The 15491-nt window shown below is 59.8% G+C and overlaps 1 protein-coding gene across 2 annotated transcripts in view; it reads left to right on the top strand.

Moving 5' to 3' along the window:
• Window positions 1-9444, top strand: part of LRRK1 (leucine rich repeat kinase 1) — a 105369-nt gene extending 95925 nt beyond the window's left edge. Inside the window, exons 28-34 of one of the 2 annotated variants that reach the window (XM_036012951.1) lie at window positions 409-603; window positions 1363-1514; window positions 2000-2117; window positions 3420-3536; window positions 5594-6444; window positions 6868-6969; window positions 8584-9444. In XM_036012951.1, the coding sequence (XP_035868844.1) occupies window positions 409-603; window positions 1363-1514; window positions 2000-2117; window positions 3420-3536; window positions 5594-6444; window positions 6868-6969; window positions 8584-8761 (1713 nt within the window). In that variant the 3' untranslated portion in view covers window positions 8762-9444. The remainder of the gene's footprint in view (window positions 1-408; window positions 604-1362; window positions 1515-1999; window positions 2118-3419; window positions 3537-5593; window positions 6445-6867; window positions 6970-8583) is intronic. The other variant, XM_028502292.2, reaches the window with a different exon arrangement.
• Window positions 9445-15491: the final 6047 nt, after the last annotated feature.

The following is a 15491-nucleotide window of genomic DNA, read 5'->3' as shown; positions in this document are numbered from 1 at the left end:
TGGTTAGATTGATGGGTGATGGATGGGTGGACGGATGATGGATGGATGATGGGTGGATGGGTGAATGGATGGGTAAGAAGGAGAATGGATAGATAAATGTGCAGAAAAATGGGTGGTTACAAGGACAGAAGGAAGGAAGAAAGGAAGGACAGATGGACAGACTGGAAGATGGATGGATGAAGGGACAGAATGGTGGGCGGCCAGGTGGTTTGCTGGATGTTTGGACAGGTGGAGAGAGACGGCTGGACTGGTAGATGGACAGCTACGTGCCTCCCTTCGGGCAGGGCCCGTGTGTCCCCTCCCTAACGGTGTCCCCCTGCACGCTCCCTCTGAGGGGCAGCTTGCGAGAGCCTCTGGGCCCGGGGGGGGGGGGCAGGGGGACCTGACTTGGCTTGCCTCTCTGCCCAGGTGGACATGTTCTCGTACGGAATGGTGCTCTACGAGCTGCTGTCGGGACAGCGGCCCGCGCTGGGCCACCACCAGCTGCAGATTGCCAAGAAGCTGTCCAAGGGCATCCGCCCGGTGCTGGGGCAGCCGGAGGAGGTGCAGTTCCATCGGCTGCAGGCGCTCATGATGGAATGCTGGGACACGAAGCCCGAGAAGGTACCTGGGGGCGGGGGGGGGGTGGGCAGAGCCTGAGGCCTGGCCCCTTCAGCCACTGGGTCCCACAGCCCACCCCGCTCAAAGGGTCTCGAACAAAAAGGGCAACTCTTTTCTGCTCACCTGTCCTAGAAAGAAATATTTGCAACTCCTAGTACATCCAGGTCATTTTGGTTGCACGCATGTCACTACTGCAACCTATAAACGTCCTTTTCCTTCCCGACTTTTGTATTGCGTCGTCATGCACATAAAACATACCAGCCCCTTATTGGCCAGACAGTCCCCGTGCAGGGGTGGAGAGCCTAGCTGTGTCTTTGCAAAGTAGCGGGAAGAAGGTTTGCTCGTGAGAAGAGACAGCAGCCACGTGATCGTGTGAAAGCGGGCTGTCATTGGGAAAGCCCGGTGCTTTCAGGGTGAATCTCACTCACCACTTTCGAAGGTGCTGGTTGAATCAGGAATGCATGGGGTCTGAGAACGTTTCTTTATAAAGTTGTACGTCCCTGGGCGCAGGGACTGGACTATCCCAGCGGTAAGCTCACCTCGTCCCCTGAGTCTGAGTTGCCGTGGACAGCGATGACCCAGACACCTGGTGGAAGGGTCTGTTTCTGGCGTCTGTTTTGGCTCTTGTTTCCCATGGGTCTTGAATGAGCAGGTACCACTCCTCCCTCCCTGGTTGAAGACCGTCGGTTAAGCGGGCAGAACGGGCGTCCTTCTGGTTGTAAGTGACCCCAGCTCACGGCCCCGGTGGCCTCTCTCCCCCAGCGACCGCTGGCCCTGTCCGTGGTGAGCCAAATGAAGGACCCCACCTTCGCCACCTTCATGTACCAGCTGCCCTGCGGGAAGCAGACCACCTTCTTCTCGTCCCAGAGCCAGGAGTACATGGTGGTCTTCTGGGATGGGAAAGAAGAGTCCAGGTAACATCCTACGGCATCCCACGGCCTGCTGGTATCAGGGCGGGAGCGACCTTGGAATTGGGGGCAGTCGGGGGTGACCACGGTCAGGGACGTGGGGCGCGCAGCGGACTGAAAGCCAGATGGAGTCTTCTCACGAGAGAAAAATGGAGTCCCTCCCAAGCAGACAGGCGCAAATGGGCTTGTGATGAAGAGAAGCAAAGAAGAGGTGGTATCTGCTAGGGGCGTGGAGGGCGGGGGGTCAAGGGTGGGGCTCCCTTTTAAGACGGGAGCTAGCTTCAGCTCGATGGTAGAGGGCGTAAGGGAGTCTGAAGATAAGGAAGAGAAGACAGGTGCTGGAGTGGAGTTGCTGAGTAGTGGCTAGAGAGGGGGGAGGGAGTCTTTCTTTCTTCTCAATGGGAGTGGCCTTTGCCTGCCTAAATATTCAAGCACCCCCGGCCCACGCCCTGCCCCCTGTGAGCTGACCTCACGCCCGCTGTCCATCGTAGGAACTACACGGTGGTGAACACGGAGAAGGGCCTCCTGGAAGTGCAGAGGATGGGCTGTGCGGGCATGAAGCTGAGCTGTCAACTCAAGGTCCAGAGCTCTCTGTGGACGGCCACCGAGGTAACCACCCCCCACCACCCCCCGCACCCTGCGCAGGGCTCTCATCATGGCGGGCTGAACTGGGAGCTGCCATGCTGAACAGCTGAGAGTGCAGGCCGCCAGGGTCATTTGAATTTCCAGTGACCCCAGCCCACACCTGTGAGGCCCCAGGGAGCCCTGCGACCCAGCGGCATCTCCACCTTGTACGTGGCTGGTGATGGGGACTTGGCCATGACGAGTGTCAGGGGTAGAGCCCCAGTCGCTCAGAGGGTCGGTGACATGACTGGGTTTTGTATAACACGGCCAGGGCTACCCAGCACATCCATTCGGCTCAGAGGCCTTGTGCCTTCACATCCAAGAAGTCAGCAGAGCCCTGGGCTGGTGAGGCTCAGCGGGTTGGACTGTCGTCTCGTAACCTAAGGGTTGTGGGTTCGATCCCTGGTCAGGGTGTCCAGGTCCAGGCATGTGGGGGAGGCAACCAATCAATGCTTCTCCCTCACATCGATATTTCTCTCTCTCCTTTCCTCTGTCTCTTTGTTTCCCTAAAAAGCAATTAAAATTTTTAAAAAAGAGGCAACAGAAAACCCAAGTTGCTGTCTTCTGAGAAGTCCAGAGAGGAATGCCCCAAAACAGACGTTCTGAAGCATCTAGGGTGGGCGGGAGGGTGGGTAGGTGGGCAGGGTTATAAATTGGTGCAGCCTTCCCAGAAGGCAGTGGGGCACGTGGTTCAGAAATGCATCCGAGGTCTCTTCACACCACACAAGCCTCAGTAATGTCGGCCTTAGGCATCTGTTCTAAGAAAACACCTGAGACACGCACAGAGACAGACAGGTGTGCGTGTCAGAACGCTCACCCCAGGGTCATGCACAGTCATGAGGACTCAGAAACGGGCTCAGCCACCGAGAGCAGAGGAACCCAGAGGTGGTGCACTCGAGGGCGGATGCAAAGAGAGCTCACACACTGTCCACTCGGGCACTAGTGCACGGGGCCTCTGCCTGCAGGGTGTGTGGCGACGGCAGGAACCGGGACACACGCACACACACGCACATGCACACACGCACCCACAGAAACTGAAATTCCACACCCCAGCCCCCGAAGGTGGTTTCTCTGGGCCGTGGAGTATGGGCTGTTTGATTTTCTTCTTGAGACACCCCTGTAGTTTTCAGTCTCTGCAAAGAACAGGAATCGGGGGGGACAGTCAACCACAAAGCTTCCGGACATGGGACTTGCTAAGGCCCAGAGGGAGTCCAAGATGGAGTGGGCCCCGCTGGGAACATCGGGCGTGTTCAGCCCGGGTCTCATGCTGGCCCCCCGCCCCCGCAGGACCAGAAGATCTACATCTACAGCCTCAAGGGCATGTGCCCCTTGAACATGCCACAGCGGGCTTTGGACACCCCAGCCGTCGTCACCTGCTTCTTGGCGGTGCCTGTTCTGAAAAAGGTGAGGTGCTGGGGCAGGGGACGGTGAGTGTGCACATGGACGGTTCTCCCTTCCCCATTCTCGTGGGGGGAGCAAAGCCACACCCTCTTGGGCCACCAAACCCAGGTCCCTGTCAGCTGTAGAGACCCCCGGGACCTCGGCCGTCATTAGCGCCCATCCGGCTTGGGAGAACCTGCCTGCACAGCCGGTGAGAGTAAGGGCTCAGTGGAAAGCTTGCATTCCCTACGCAAAAAGCACAGTCCTGGAGTTTGGTGAGATGCTTCCCCAGTGCGGATGGTGTAAAGGAGCAGTCCCGTGGATTTGGGGCCCGAAGCGCCTCCCGGTGGCCCTGTCCCCACCCCTGTGGGGCAGCCAACTCACTTCACCCTCCTCTCTGCCTCCTCTGGAGTGTTCCTGTCAGTCCCAGACTGGGGTCCCTCTTTGTCCCTCGCGGGACCCCAGGGTGCTGCTCTCCCCAGCCCAGGCCCCGGGGCAGCTCTGCATGGCCCAAGAGGCTCCCCAAACTCCCCCTCACACCCCAACCCAGCCAGCACCACACTCAAAGGGGGTGCTTCCCCCCAGGGATTCTGGCTGCCACCTAGCTTTCCCAGGCTACCTCCTCCTCAGTTCTCAAGGTCAAGGCCAGGGCCCCAGCTCGGAGAAGCTGCCCTCGCCTTCACGCCCACCCCTCAGTGACGATCTCAGCCTTCTCTGGCTTCTGGAATCTGGGCAATGCTCCCTCCCTTTTTCTGCCCTGAGACTCCAGCCCCCAAGCCCTAGCAAGGGGTCGTTATGGATGTTGCTTTGTGAGGATGTGTCAGCTGCCATCTTCCACCTTCCGCTTTCCCATCTGTAAAATGGGGACGAAAAAACATTGCAGAAAGGGTCTCTGGGCATCACGTACCCAGAGCTGCAGGCTGTGGCACTTATTAAACATGAGCCTTATGATTGCCCCCTGAGGATCCCAAAATATATGCACTCTTCTCTCCACCCTACCACAGTTGCATTTCTTTAAAAAAAAAAGTCTGAAGTCGACCTCAGAGTCATTTACGACCATGGCCCCACGGGCGGGCGAGGCCGGGCAGCTCAGGGCCCGGTCTGCACCAGCGTGCAGGAGAACACGGTACAAAGCGTTATTTGAGGCCACGGCTGGCCGGAGCCCCCGAGCCCGGGCACCACCGCCCGCACCACCAGAGGGAATAAAGCCGGCTCTGTGCGGAGCCTCCCTGCCGGGGGACCTGCCCCCGGAGGCCGCGGACGGCAGACCCCTGCATTCTCGTACGCGCATGTGCACACCCAGCCGGGCCGCGTGGCTCCCTTCACGGCCCCGGCTGGGGCCCGGGCCAGCACTAGAGATGTAGCTCCTGTTTGCTTTGGCTGCTTCCTTTCCTAAAATCCTGAAGATGGATTTTGATCAACGTTCTTAGGGCTAAAGGTGACCTTGCTCTCTCCCCGGAGGCTGGTTGGCTCTTTACCTCGGACAGCCCCACCTCCCCGGCTCCCCCAGCCCCCCAACAAGGGGGCTTTCTGCCGCTCCCCCTCGCCAGCACATGGCTTGGACCCCTGCTCCATCCTGGCTCCGGCTTTGCTCTTCCCTCCCCAACCCCAGCCCCACCAGGGCGGCCGGGCTCAGACGTCTCCCCAGCTTCGCATGTATGCTCCAGGAGGTCCAGCATTCAGTCAGGCCGGGTTGCTGCAACCTTGGCCTCTTTGTGGTGACCTCTAGTGGCCGGAGAAGAGCGCACGCTTCACTGTGGGAGTCGGGGGACCCCAAGGATGACCAGTGTCTGCTGCAGCATAGGCATTTGCACGCAGGTGTGGGAAGCTGCAGGAAGGTGGACACGGCCCCCAGAGAGCGCTCCCATGAGAGGGTTGCATGGGAAGCTGTTTCTTTAAGAATTAGCTCAGCGGGCGCGTGTGGTGTCTTGGAGCGGAAACCGGGTGGGCTGTGCCCTGCCCATGCCAGCAAGGACGGGCGTGCTGGCGGGAAGCCCAGGTGGCCTGGGGTCTGCGTGGAGGTTAGTCTGGCCCCCACGTGAGGAGAGAGGGTGTCACGTGTCCCTGTCTTCCCCCGGCAGAATTCCTACCTGGTGCTGGCGGGCCTGGCCGACGGGCTGGTGGCAGCGTTCCCCGTGGTGCGGGGCACCCCCGACGACAGCTGCTCCTACCTGTGCTCGCACACGGCCAACAGGGCCAAGTTCAGCATCTCAGACGAGGACTCGCGGCAGAACCCCTACCCCGTGAGGGCCATGGAGGTGGTCAACAGCGGGTCCGAGGTCTGGTACAGCAACGGGCCGGGCCTACTGGTCATCGACTGCGCCGCCCTGGACATCAGCCGGCGGCTGGAGCCCTACACGGCCCCCTCGGTGGTCACGTCGATCGTGTGCAGCTCGGAGTGCAAGGGCGAGGAGGTGGTCTGGTGCCTGGACGACAAGGCCAACTCCTTGGTGATGTATCACTCGGCCACCTACCAGCTGTGTGCCCGGTACTTCTGCGGGGACCCCAACCCCCTGAGGGACATGTTCCCCGTGCGCCCGTCGGGCCTGGAGCCGCCGGACAGCCGCACGGCCAGCCCGAAGGAGCCCGAGGGGGACTCCATCGCGGACGTGAGCATCATGTACAGCAAGGAGCTGGGCACGCAGATCCTGACCCACCAGGACTCGCTGACCGACTACTGCTCCATGTCCTCCTACTCCTCGTCCCCGCCGCACCGGGCCCCCCTGTCGCCCTTGAGCCTGCCCTGCTCCCCGGCCAGCTCTTCCAGCGTGCCCTTCTCCACCGACTGCGAGGACGCGGACAGGCTGCTGGAGCCCACGGCTGGCTCCGACAGGTCCGAGCACGAGCTGAGCCCCGTGGGTGGGGAGGCTTTCAGCCAGCACCTGCAAGCCGTGAAGGTCCTCGCCGTGAAGGACGTCATCTGGGTCCCCAGGTAAGGGCTCCCAGCCGTGGGGCGCGACCTCGTGGGTGTCCCCCCTGCTCCCCACTCTCTCACATTGGGGGCGGAGTGAAGGAAGCCTTGAGCTACTGTCACGATCCATTCCACGGATCCACGGGGAGCTGCTCCCTCCATTGTGAAACCTGGAGGGATCTCTCGAGCGAGCAAATCTGAGAAGGGCTGCGCTAAAGCTCATCTGCCCCCAGGGCACCACGAAGGAGGGCCACGGTCAAGTGCGATCCGGTTTCCTCCTGGGAAAGGGCTTGTGCGCCCGGCCGCGGTGCCCTCGCTGCACCTCGGTCCATTAGCAGAAACTGCGTATTTGTTGCCCTGCCCTTCTGCACGCCAGCTCCATTTCCCCCCGGGGGAGCACCGGCCTGGACAAAGCGCTTCCCCTTCTCGGTTCTGGTTTCGCAGGCGTGGGGGAGATGTTATCGTCATCGGCCTGGAGAAGGACGCAGGCGCCCAGCGGGGCCGGGTCATCGCCGTCTTGAAGGCCCGAGAGCTGAATCCATGGGGGTAAGATGGTGGGGCAGCTCTCAGGACCCGGGCTGTGGCGTGGGGAATCCAGGCCCCCCTGGCCGCGTTCCTGCACAGTGGCCCCCTGCCCTCTTGCCCACAAATAAACATCACATCCACCGACGTGGCTCTAAGGCAGGCGAGGAGCAAAGTGCTCCAGGCAGCTCCTGAGAGGTCAGCAGATACTGGCTAAACCAGGCATCAGTCATGGTTACGGCCACCTGTTTCTGGGGCACCCAGTACCCCTGGCAACCAAGTGTCTCCAGGACCCAAGGACGGGGGACATGGAAATGGGGATCCAGGTGACTCATTGTCCTTTGCACCAAGTGAGAGAGCCCTTCCCAAGGTGTCCCACCTGCCCAGACAGTGCCAGGTAGGGCTTTGTACCCTTTGGTTCAGGTTTTCCTACCGCGCTGGGCAGGAGAACTGTCTGGGCCAGGTCTGCCTGGTGGCAGAGGTGGGAGGCTGGCACCCACGGTGCCCCACGGTATTTGCCCCCCTCATTTGTCTCCCAAACCCCATGCGGTCAGTCTTCCTCATGGAGACACCCCATCTGGCCTGTTTCCCCCAGAGCAGCCGATGACCCGGGAAAGCCCCCTCCCTTACCCGCCCCCGCCCCCACATCCAGTGAGTCACCAGGGCCAGTGACTCTCAAAGCAAAATCTGGCCTTGCTTCTGAGCCCTGCAGAGTGTGGGCTGCAGCACTGGACCGAAGCCCCTCCCAGGTCATAGGTGGGGCTTCTGGGGGAGCTGCTGGGTCTGTAGAGGCCAGGGCTGCTGACTTCAGAGAGCCTGCTGTCAGTGTCCCTCCGTTGTCCCTATTTATGCCCCAAAAGCCAGGCATGCTCACTCACTGTAGGGAGAAAGCGGCTCAGATGGCCAGCCCAAAGGAGGACGGTAGCCTTAGCCCGCCAGCAATTTTGAGATGCGCCTGAGACATTGATTCCCTCAGCAGGTGGCTAGGGAGGGCCTGCAATGTGCAGGACCCTGAAGAAGCCAGCCAGGGGCCCAGAGCGTCCCGGTACACAGGCAGGCCTCAGTGCCGGGTAGCGCACCAGGGCACGCTGTGCGTCACCAGAGGGGGCGGGCTGCACAGCCGGGCGGGGGCCCAGGAGGGAACTGCGCATGCCCAGATCATACGAGAAACTGCCCAGAGGCACGTGCTGAAGGTGCTCTGCCTCATGTATTACCTTGTATTCTTTAGACACGTGGAAACTTAGAAAGGGAGAAGAATTATGCACGAGGCAAGGGCACTGAGTTAAAGTCAAATTCATCATGAGCTATGGGCGAGCAGAAATTAGAGTCGATGGTATTTTCTGGATGCGTCACAGGGGATACCTGCTCTGATGGTATCGTTGCCATCCAAAAACAATCCCCTGTGAACCAGAGCTGATGCCCGCGCCCCTCTTTAGATGTTAGGAAGCTTCCACCCAAGGCTGGACCACCAGGGAGGGGCGAGGCATCAGAGCACGTGGGCGGGGCCAGCCTGGGACGCACAGGCGCCCCCCTTAGCCACGCCCTGTTCTCTGGAGGACGTCGTGCAGGGTGAGGGTCCCAGCCCCGACCACGTGGCAACCCCCGTGGATTACCTCAGACAGCGCCCCCTCTCTGCAGGGCACTGGTGGATGCGGCTGTGGTGGCAAAGGACACGGTGGTGTGTGGCTTCGAGAACGAAGACATGGAGTGGTGCCTGGCTGTCTGGAGGGGCTGGGGCACCAGGGAGTTCGACGTCTTCTACCAGTCCTTCGAGGAGCTGGGCCGGCTGGAGGCTTGCACGCGGAAGAGAAGGTAATTCCTGTGGAATGACCGTCGCTTGGACCTGGCTGGCCCAGGCCAGTGGGCTGCCCCCTCCACCTGCAGCCTGCCGCCCTCGGAGGACCCAGAAGATGGACTCGGTTCTCCCATGGACCATTTGCTGCTATCAAGTGCTGAGACGTTCCCGCCCCTGGCAGTGGCTTTGGGACTCTCTGGTTCTCCAGAGCAGAGTTACCTGGATACTCCCACCGCTTCCCCCACATTGCTGGTTTTACAGCCCAGGGGGGAGTGGTGGGGCTGGACAATAGGAACTCCCCCCTGCCGCCTCTGTCCACTTCTAGAAGCAGGGGAGAGGGACCGTATGCTGGACGGGGACAGAAGGCTGGGCCTTCCCGGCATGCAGGGCATGCCCATGTTCCTCCCCGGTCTCAGATGAAATTACACTAGACACTCTCAGTCGGGAAGCAGTGCGAGGCGGGGCGGGAGGAGGGCCCTGACCCCTGCCCCTTCCCCTGGTGGCCCCCCGGTTCTCAGCACATTTCACAAGCTCCTGAGTCCCCGGGGCTCGGGGCCCTGCTCGGGGAAGCTGAGATCATATGTCTCCGGCTGGGGAAAGTCTCTGTGTGAGAAACCCCCAGAAGGACCCTCGGCGAGGAGCGTTGCCCAATCCGGGGGAATGAAAGAGTCCCTTTAAGGGACACAGCCGGAAAGCCAAGAGCTCGCCCCCCCCCCCCCCCCCCCCCCGGGGCCGGCGAGGCCTTTACATTCTCCTCGTGCAGACAAAAGGAAGGAGACACTCAATCAGCGGGGCTGGAGAAAGGGCCTTGTGTTTATAGCTTTGTAAAATAAACTTGGATGCAGCCGGAGCACAAGCCCTGTTCTGTTTGCACATGATAATCTTGTTTATCACTTTCGCAAATTAAGGAATAACGCAGCCGTTGGGCCCCTGGCTGGGAAATGACATCCTATGGGGCTTAGAGCAACATTATGTGTCTGCGGAGCGCTGAGTGCTCGCGAGTCCAGCGGGGTGGAAAGAGTGACATGGTCGACGGCGGGGGGGGGGGGGGGGGGGCGCCGTAGGGGCACACCAGCAAGAATTTGTAGAAGTTCTGCGCACACGCGCGTGCACACGCATCCACGTGGTTTCCGAGAGTAGCCACCTGAGGCTGCTGAACCCGGGACGGGAGCCCGAGTGTAGGAGCACCCTCTGTTTCATGCTGCTGACCTCCTTCCAAAATTAAATCACTCAAATCGAACTTCCGATGTGCTGGGGTGTGCGGACCCTCGTGACTCCTTTTATCTGCAAATAAACAGTCTCTTAAGAATGAAGTCATACTCTCCATCTGTACAGGGCTTGGAACAGCCACACAGGCTGATCCCACCCGGGCCCCCGCCCTGCCCGGGCCCGAAGGGGCGGCCCCCACATGCCCGCTGTCCCGTAGCAGTTCCCATGGGCAGAGACAGCCGATCTGTCCGTCTCCCCGCTTCCTTTCACTGGCCTGGGTGCTGAGTCCCAGAGCGGCTGAGGATCTGTGTGTGCTACCCACTTCCCCGCCGTTTTCCAGCCCTGGTCCCTCAGCAGGGCCTTGGTGGTCACCGCTGACCTCATGCCGGCACCCCGCAGCTGCCCAGTTAACCCACCCCCCCAAGTGCACATGGGGTCCTGTCCTTCCCAGGCTACATATCTGCCCTCCACATCACCTGCAGCAGACTGCTCTGCAGACAGGGCCCCCACGATCCGGTCCCAGCCGCGTTTCTGGCCTGGCTCCCTCCTGCTCCTGTCCCTAACTCTAGTCCTCACCCCCCCCCCCACCCCGCCCCCTACCTAGGGCCAAGCTGCCCCCAGGAATGGCCTCGAAGAGCCCACTTAGGGAAGAACTTCATCACAAAAGTTGGGAACCATACAGGAAATGGTTAATGAGCCTGCCTCTAGTAAAAGTTAGAAACACAAGTGGACACTGATAATCTAACAGACAAGGAGTTCTGCTTTTAGGGAGATGACAGTAAACAGCAGTCCCCAACCTTTTGGGCACCAAGGACCAATTTTGTGGAAGACAATCTTTCCACAGTCCAGGGTCATGGGGGATGGTTTCAGGATGATTCAAGTGCATTATATTCAAGTTCACCTCCTGCTGTGTGGCCCGGTTCCTAATAGGCCCGGACCAGTACTAGCCTGTGCCCCAGGGGTTGGGGACCCCTGACGGTGAACACACCCGTGAGATCACAGAGCAAGGAGACCAAAACGTCAGGAAACTGGGAGCTGATGACCGAGGGGCTGCTCCGTTGAACTGAGGCTGGATGAGGCCTGCAGGAGGAGGGACCGTCTGAGGATGGGTGAAGAGAAGGAGGCGTGTGGCGATCTGCAGGGCCACACGTGCAAAGGCCCTGTGGTAGGAGTGAGCTGCCGGGTTGGAGGGACCAATCAAGGTCGAGCATTCTGAAGAAAGGGTAGCTCGGGAGCCAGTAAACATGGCGTAATAACAGGTATTAAATGATCTGATTATCTTTTTTTTTAAGACTTATTTACTTTTAGAGAGGGGGAAGGGAGGGAGAAAGGGAGAGAAACAGCGTCGTGAGAAGCATCCATCCGTTGCCTCTCATACCCGCTTCGACTGGGCACCGACCCTATAACCTAGGCACATGCCCTGACTGGGGATCGAACCAGCGACCTTTCACTTTGTAGGACGACGCCCAACCCACTGAGCCACACTGGTTGGGGCACGATCTGATTATCTTTCAAAGATCACTTTGCTGAGTGAAAGACGGACCAGCGGGAAGGGAATTTATGTCAGGGCCCCGTCCATCAAAATTTCAAATGCACACGCCCTCTGACTCCGGCTTTTGCCCCTGAAATGTCTGGCAAAGTGCCCAGAGACGCGGAACAAGGATGTCATTGCCTCATCGCTCATAATGACCCCACACAGGACATGACCTAAACCTCTGTGCAGAGGGAAGTCGTCCGATGCCCATGGAACGGTGCCATTCTCTGCGGCCTTTCCCAGAAGGGGCCGTGCTAGTGAGCTGGTCTGAAACGTTCTCCCAGGTATAATAAACACCTTGTTTTTCTAAAAAGCAACGTGCGGTGTGGCGTGTGTAGAGTCCCTGTGTGAGGCACGTCGCAGAGCTAGCTGAGTGCGCATGCGCAGGGAGAACAAGCGAAAAGGATGTCGGAGAGCCCTGGCAGACCTCGGTGGTCACTGCGGGAGACTGCTGCAGGCTGGTGCGGAGGAGCGGCGCTGCTTGATTTGCAAACGGGCCTCTTTACGAAGCTGAGCCAGGTGGGAGGGGCTTCTGCACTGAGCCCCAGGAAGGACGTACCTCTCGGCCAATAGCATTCATACAGTCCCACGCTGTACAGGCGCGTAGCTCAGGGCTGTAGGCTAGGGCAGGTAGCCTAGGTGTGCGGTGGGCTGTACTACCTAGGCGTGTGCGCGTGTGCTCTGTGGTGTTTGCACAACGAAGGAATCACCTCAGAATGCATTTCCCAGGGTCTAGCCCCAGCACTAAGTGGCACGTGACTGTAATTATGTTCCCTGGACCCAGGTACGGAGGGGTCAGGGGTTGCATCCTGGTCACCCAAAGCTCAGTACTGATGTCCTAAAAAGCTCCAACCCTCGACCCTGAGTAAGCCACCCCTCCCGTGGCCCTGGTTTCTCCTCTGTGGAATGGCAATGATGATGCTCACCCCATCAGGACCAGTGTGGGACTGAGCGGCCATGTCTGTGACATTCCCAGCCCAGCTCCCAATCCAGGGCCGGGACTTCTTTCCTGTCTTCCCCTCTTCCCATCATCTCCACCCTCACCCCTGCCCGGGAGGGGCACCCAGGGGTCCCACAGGCCTCTGACAACCATCCAGGGGAAGCACAAGTGACTCTGTTTCTGTGAAACAGCCCACCTTGAAAAATAAACTCCTCCTGGTTTTCTTTTTGAAATACCAGGGAGACTTTTACTAACACCTCTACCTGAGAGTGGAGTTCAAGGGTCGCACGGAGAACAGTGGACAGAAACTGACGTAGTAGGATTGAACTAAGACGACGATAAGGACATTGTGGAGCCCTGTTTCGGGACACGTGCTTTAAAAAATGAACCAGGAATAAGGACAGACACACACATGACATACAGATGTCCTCTTCGCCCTCGGTGCTCTGCGTCATCGGCCTCGGGGTGGTCACCGAGGCTCCCGCTCTCCGGGCCTGTGGCCCACCACACTCACAGGCACTCGCATGCACTCCCGCACACACCACTCCACGTGGGCACCATCGGGGCCAGGGGTCGTCGGTGCTGCTGAGAGAGCCCGTCGGTCCTCCCTCCACTTCCGCTCACTCCCGGGAGGGCACCTGGCCCACGGGTGGCCGTGGGCACGCTGCTCCTCAGCTCCTGCACACGGCGGACCCAGGCGACAAGGAGGAGTGCCCGTTGCTGAAAGGCAGAGCTGGCCTCGGACAAAATCAGGTGGGACACTGTCCTCCTGGTTGCCCAGACCTCAGGAAGGGGCTGCATCCAGGTCAGAGGTGAGGCCGGAAGAACTTGCAGTGCTACGGGGGTGGACCCAGAGCTGGAGGAATGTGGAGATTGGGGTATACAGGCTTCCTCGGCATCCCCAGAAAATGTGGCACTCCTCGATGGGGCCCCTAGTGGAAAGCCAGCCTGCCCAGCCTTCCGTGGCCCCCGAGGGCGATGGTGGCACCTGTGGTTATGGCCTGTGGGTCTCGGTCCTGCTGTCCCACAGTGGAGAAAGGGCTCGGCCAACCTTGGTGGCCAGCAGCTGGAGCTTGGCCAAAAAGACACACTGTTTCCAAAAATACAAGAGCTCCCGTCCCTCCCTGGAGTCCAGGGGACGAGGGAATCCATCCAGGGCCTCTCCACCCCCATTCCTGACAGCTACGGCTGCCACCCCTCACCCCCAATTTCACCAGGCTCTCCGGAGCAGTTCCCTCACCCACGGCCAGGGGGCGCCCCTGCCCTCCTGCCTGTCCCCCTGGCCCAGCCTAGACAGGACCAATGGGAAATGGATGCCCCTGGGCCCCTGGGCCCCTGGGCGCCTGCCCTCCGGGAAGAGTGTGTGGGCTTGATGAGTTTACTTTACAGAGTATTCCCAAGTACGATCCTATCTGGGGAAGAAGGAGCCCTTGTGGCTGAGTGTGGACGTATGTAAATACTGACCCTCAGCTGGGGGGGCAGGCGGAGGCCCACAGCAGCCCGGGGAGGGCGCTGGTGGCTGAAAGCTGGCCTTTGTCGCTCGCTGAGCTCCAGGGCTGGGTTTGCTCCGGGTTTCTGATCCTGATGGGTGAATGGAGGCCTGAGTGACCAAGCCTCACAAGGTGAACTTGGAGCAGGCACAGGCGGTCTGCTTGCCCTTGGCTCCCGGCCTGGGCTCTGCCCGCCTCCCCATGGGCTACGCTGACGGCTCGGGAATGGACACATGGATGGAGGTCTCCAGAGAAGGGGAAAAGGATGGCAAGTCCCTGCGGCTGTGGAGGTGGGGCCGGGTGGGGGGCTGGAAGCCTGGACCAGTGCTGACCACTGCAGGCGTCTGAGTGCTCCTCAGCAGACAGGACCCCTGGGAGGGTGAGCAGCCACCGATAATCTGTTCCCAGGCCCGAGGCCCTGGGAACCCCACTACTCAGCCCCCCTTTTCTTCCTGCTGCAAAACCAGCCAGGGGACTTACACAGTCAGAGAGAAGCCCCCCCCCCCCCCCCCCAGGGATGGGTCTGGCCTCCCAGAGTGTGTGGCAGGAAGCAACCTTGACCTTCTCCCACCTACATTGTGCTCCGGGGGAACAAAGGCCCAGAGAGACGCCGCCAACCCAAAGTGCGTGGTCACCAGGGGCAACGTGGCGGACGCGCTCGCTCGCTGGCTCCCACGCCTGGGAAAAACGTCGTTGTCCCTCGCAGCGGGGGTGGGTGTTTGTTTTGTTTTGATTTTTTTTGTTAGAGCCCGAGCCAAATCGGCTCTTTAAAATGCTGCTCCAGGACGGGACACCCCTTGCAGACGGCCCGAAAAGGGGCCAAGAGTCGGCGCATTCCAGCGGAGCCCCTCACGGGTTCCCCGACACCGCGCACAGCGCCCGCCTGAGACCGGCCGGGTCTGGCCGGCGTTGCGGGCCACTGCGTCCCGTCAGCCCCTTTCGTGGAAAGATGGAGCCAAAAGGTCGAGTTCTTGGCCGTATTTTCTCTTCTCCGAGAAGTTAGACATCTCAATGTGGAGGAGGCCATTTGTCAGGATTTCACGCTGTCACACGTATTCAATTAGTTGTCCCGTTAGACCCCAGAGCAGAAGCAACCCAGCTGCGTGGGACGAGTCTGCAGACTTCCGAGTGAGGAATGGAGGTGGCGATGGCAGAACTCCAGCCGCCCGTGTTTCGAGGGAGAGCAAGTCCGCGCGTAGGCCTGGCTGGAGGTTCCGACCACTCACTCCGTCCTGACCATCTCGCTGGGCAACTGTGGAGGCCAGCTGGGCTGACCAGGGGTTGATGCCTCCTCGTGACTCCCAGGCTGAAAGACTCACATTTTTCTCAAAAGTACATGTTAAAAGCACTGCACGTGTCATAAAAAAGAGACTTTTAAGAGTGGGATGAGCTCCGGCCAGGCAGCTCAGTTGGTTAGAGCATCCTCCCAATACGCCAACATTGCAGGTTCAATCCCGAGTCAGGGCACATACAAAAATCAGCCAATGAGTACATCAGTAAGTAGAACAGCAAACCCGTGTTCCTCTCTCTCTTTTTACCTTCCTTTCTTTCTCTACAATCAATCAATAAAAAAATTTT

This window comes from Phyllostomus discolor, chromosome 12 (assembly GCF_004126475.2).
Source record: "Phyllostomus discolor isolate MPI-MPIP mPhyDis1 chromosome 12, mPhyDis1.pri.v3, whole genome shotgun sequence".
NCBI classification, from domain to species: Eukaryota; Metazoa; Chordata; class Mammalia; order Chiroptera; family Phyllostomidae; genus Phyllostomus; species Phyllostomus discolor.
The sequence above is the reverse complement of the archived record's forward strand: the minus strand, read 5'-3'. Positions and strand labels throughout refer to the sequence as shown.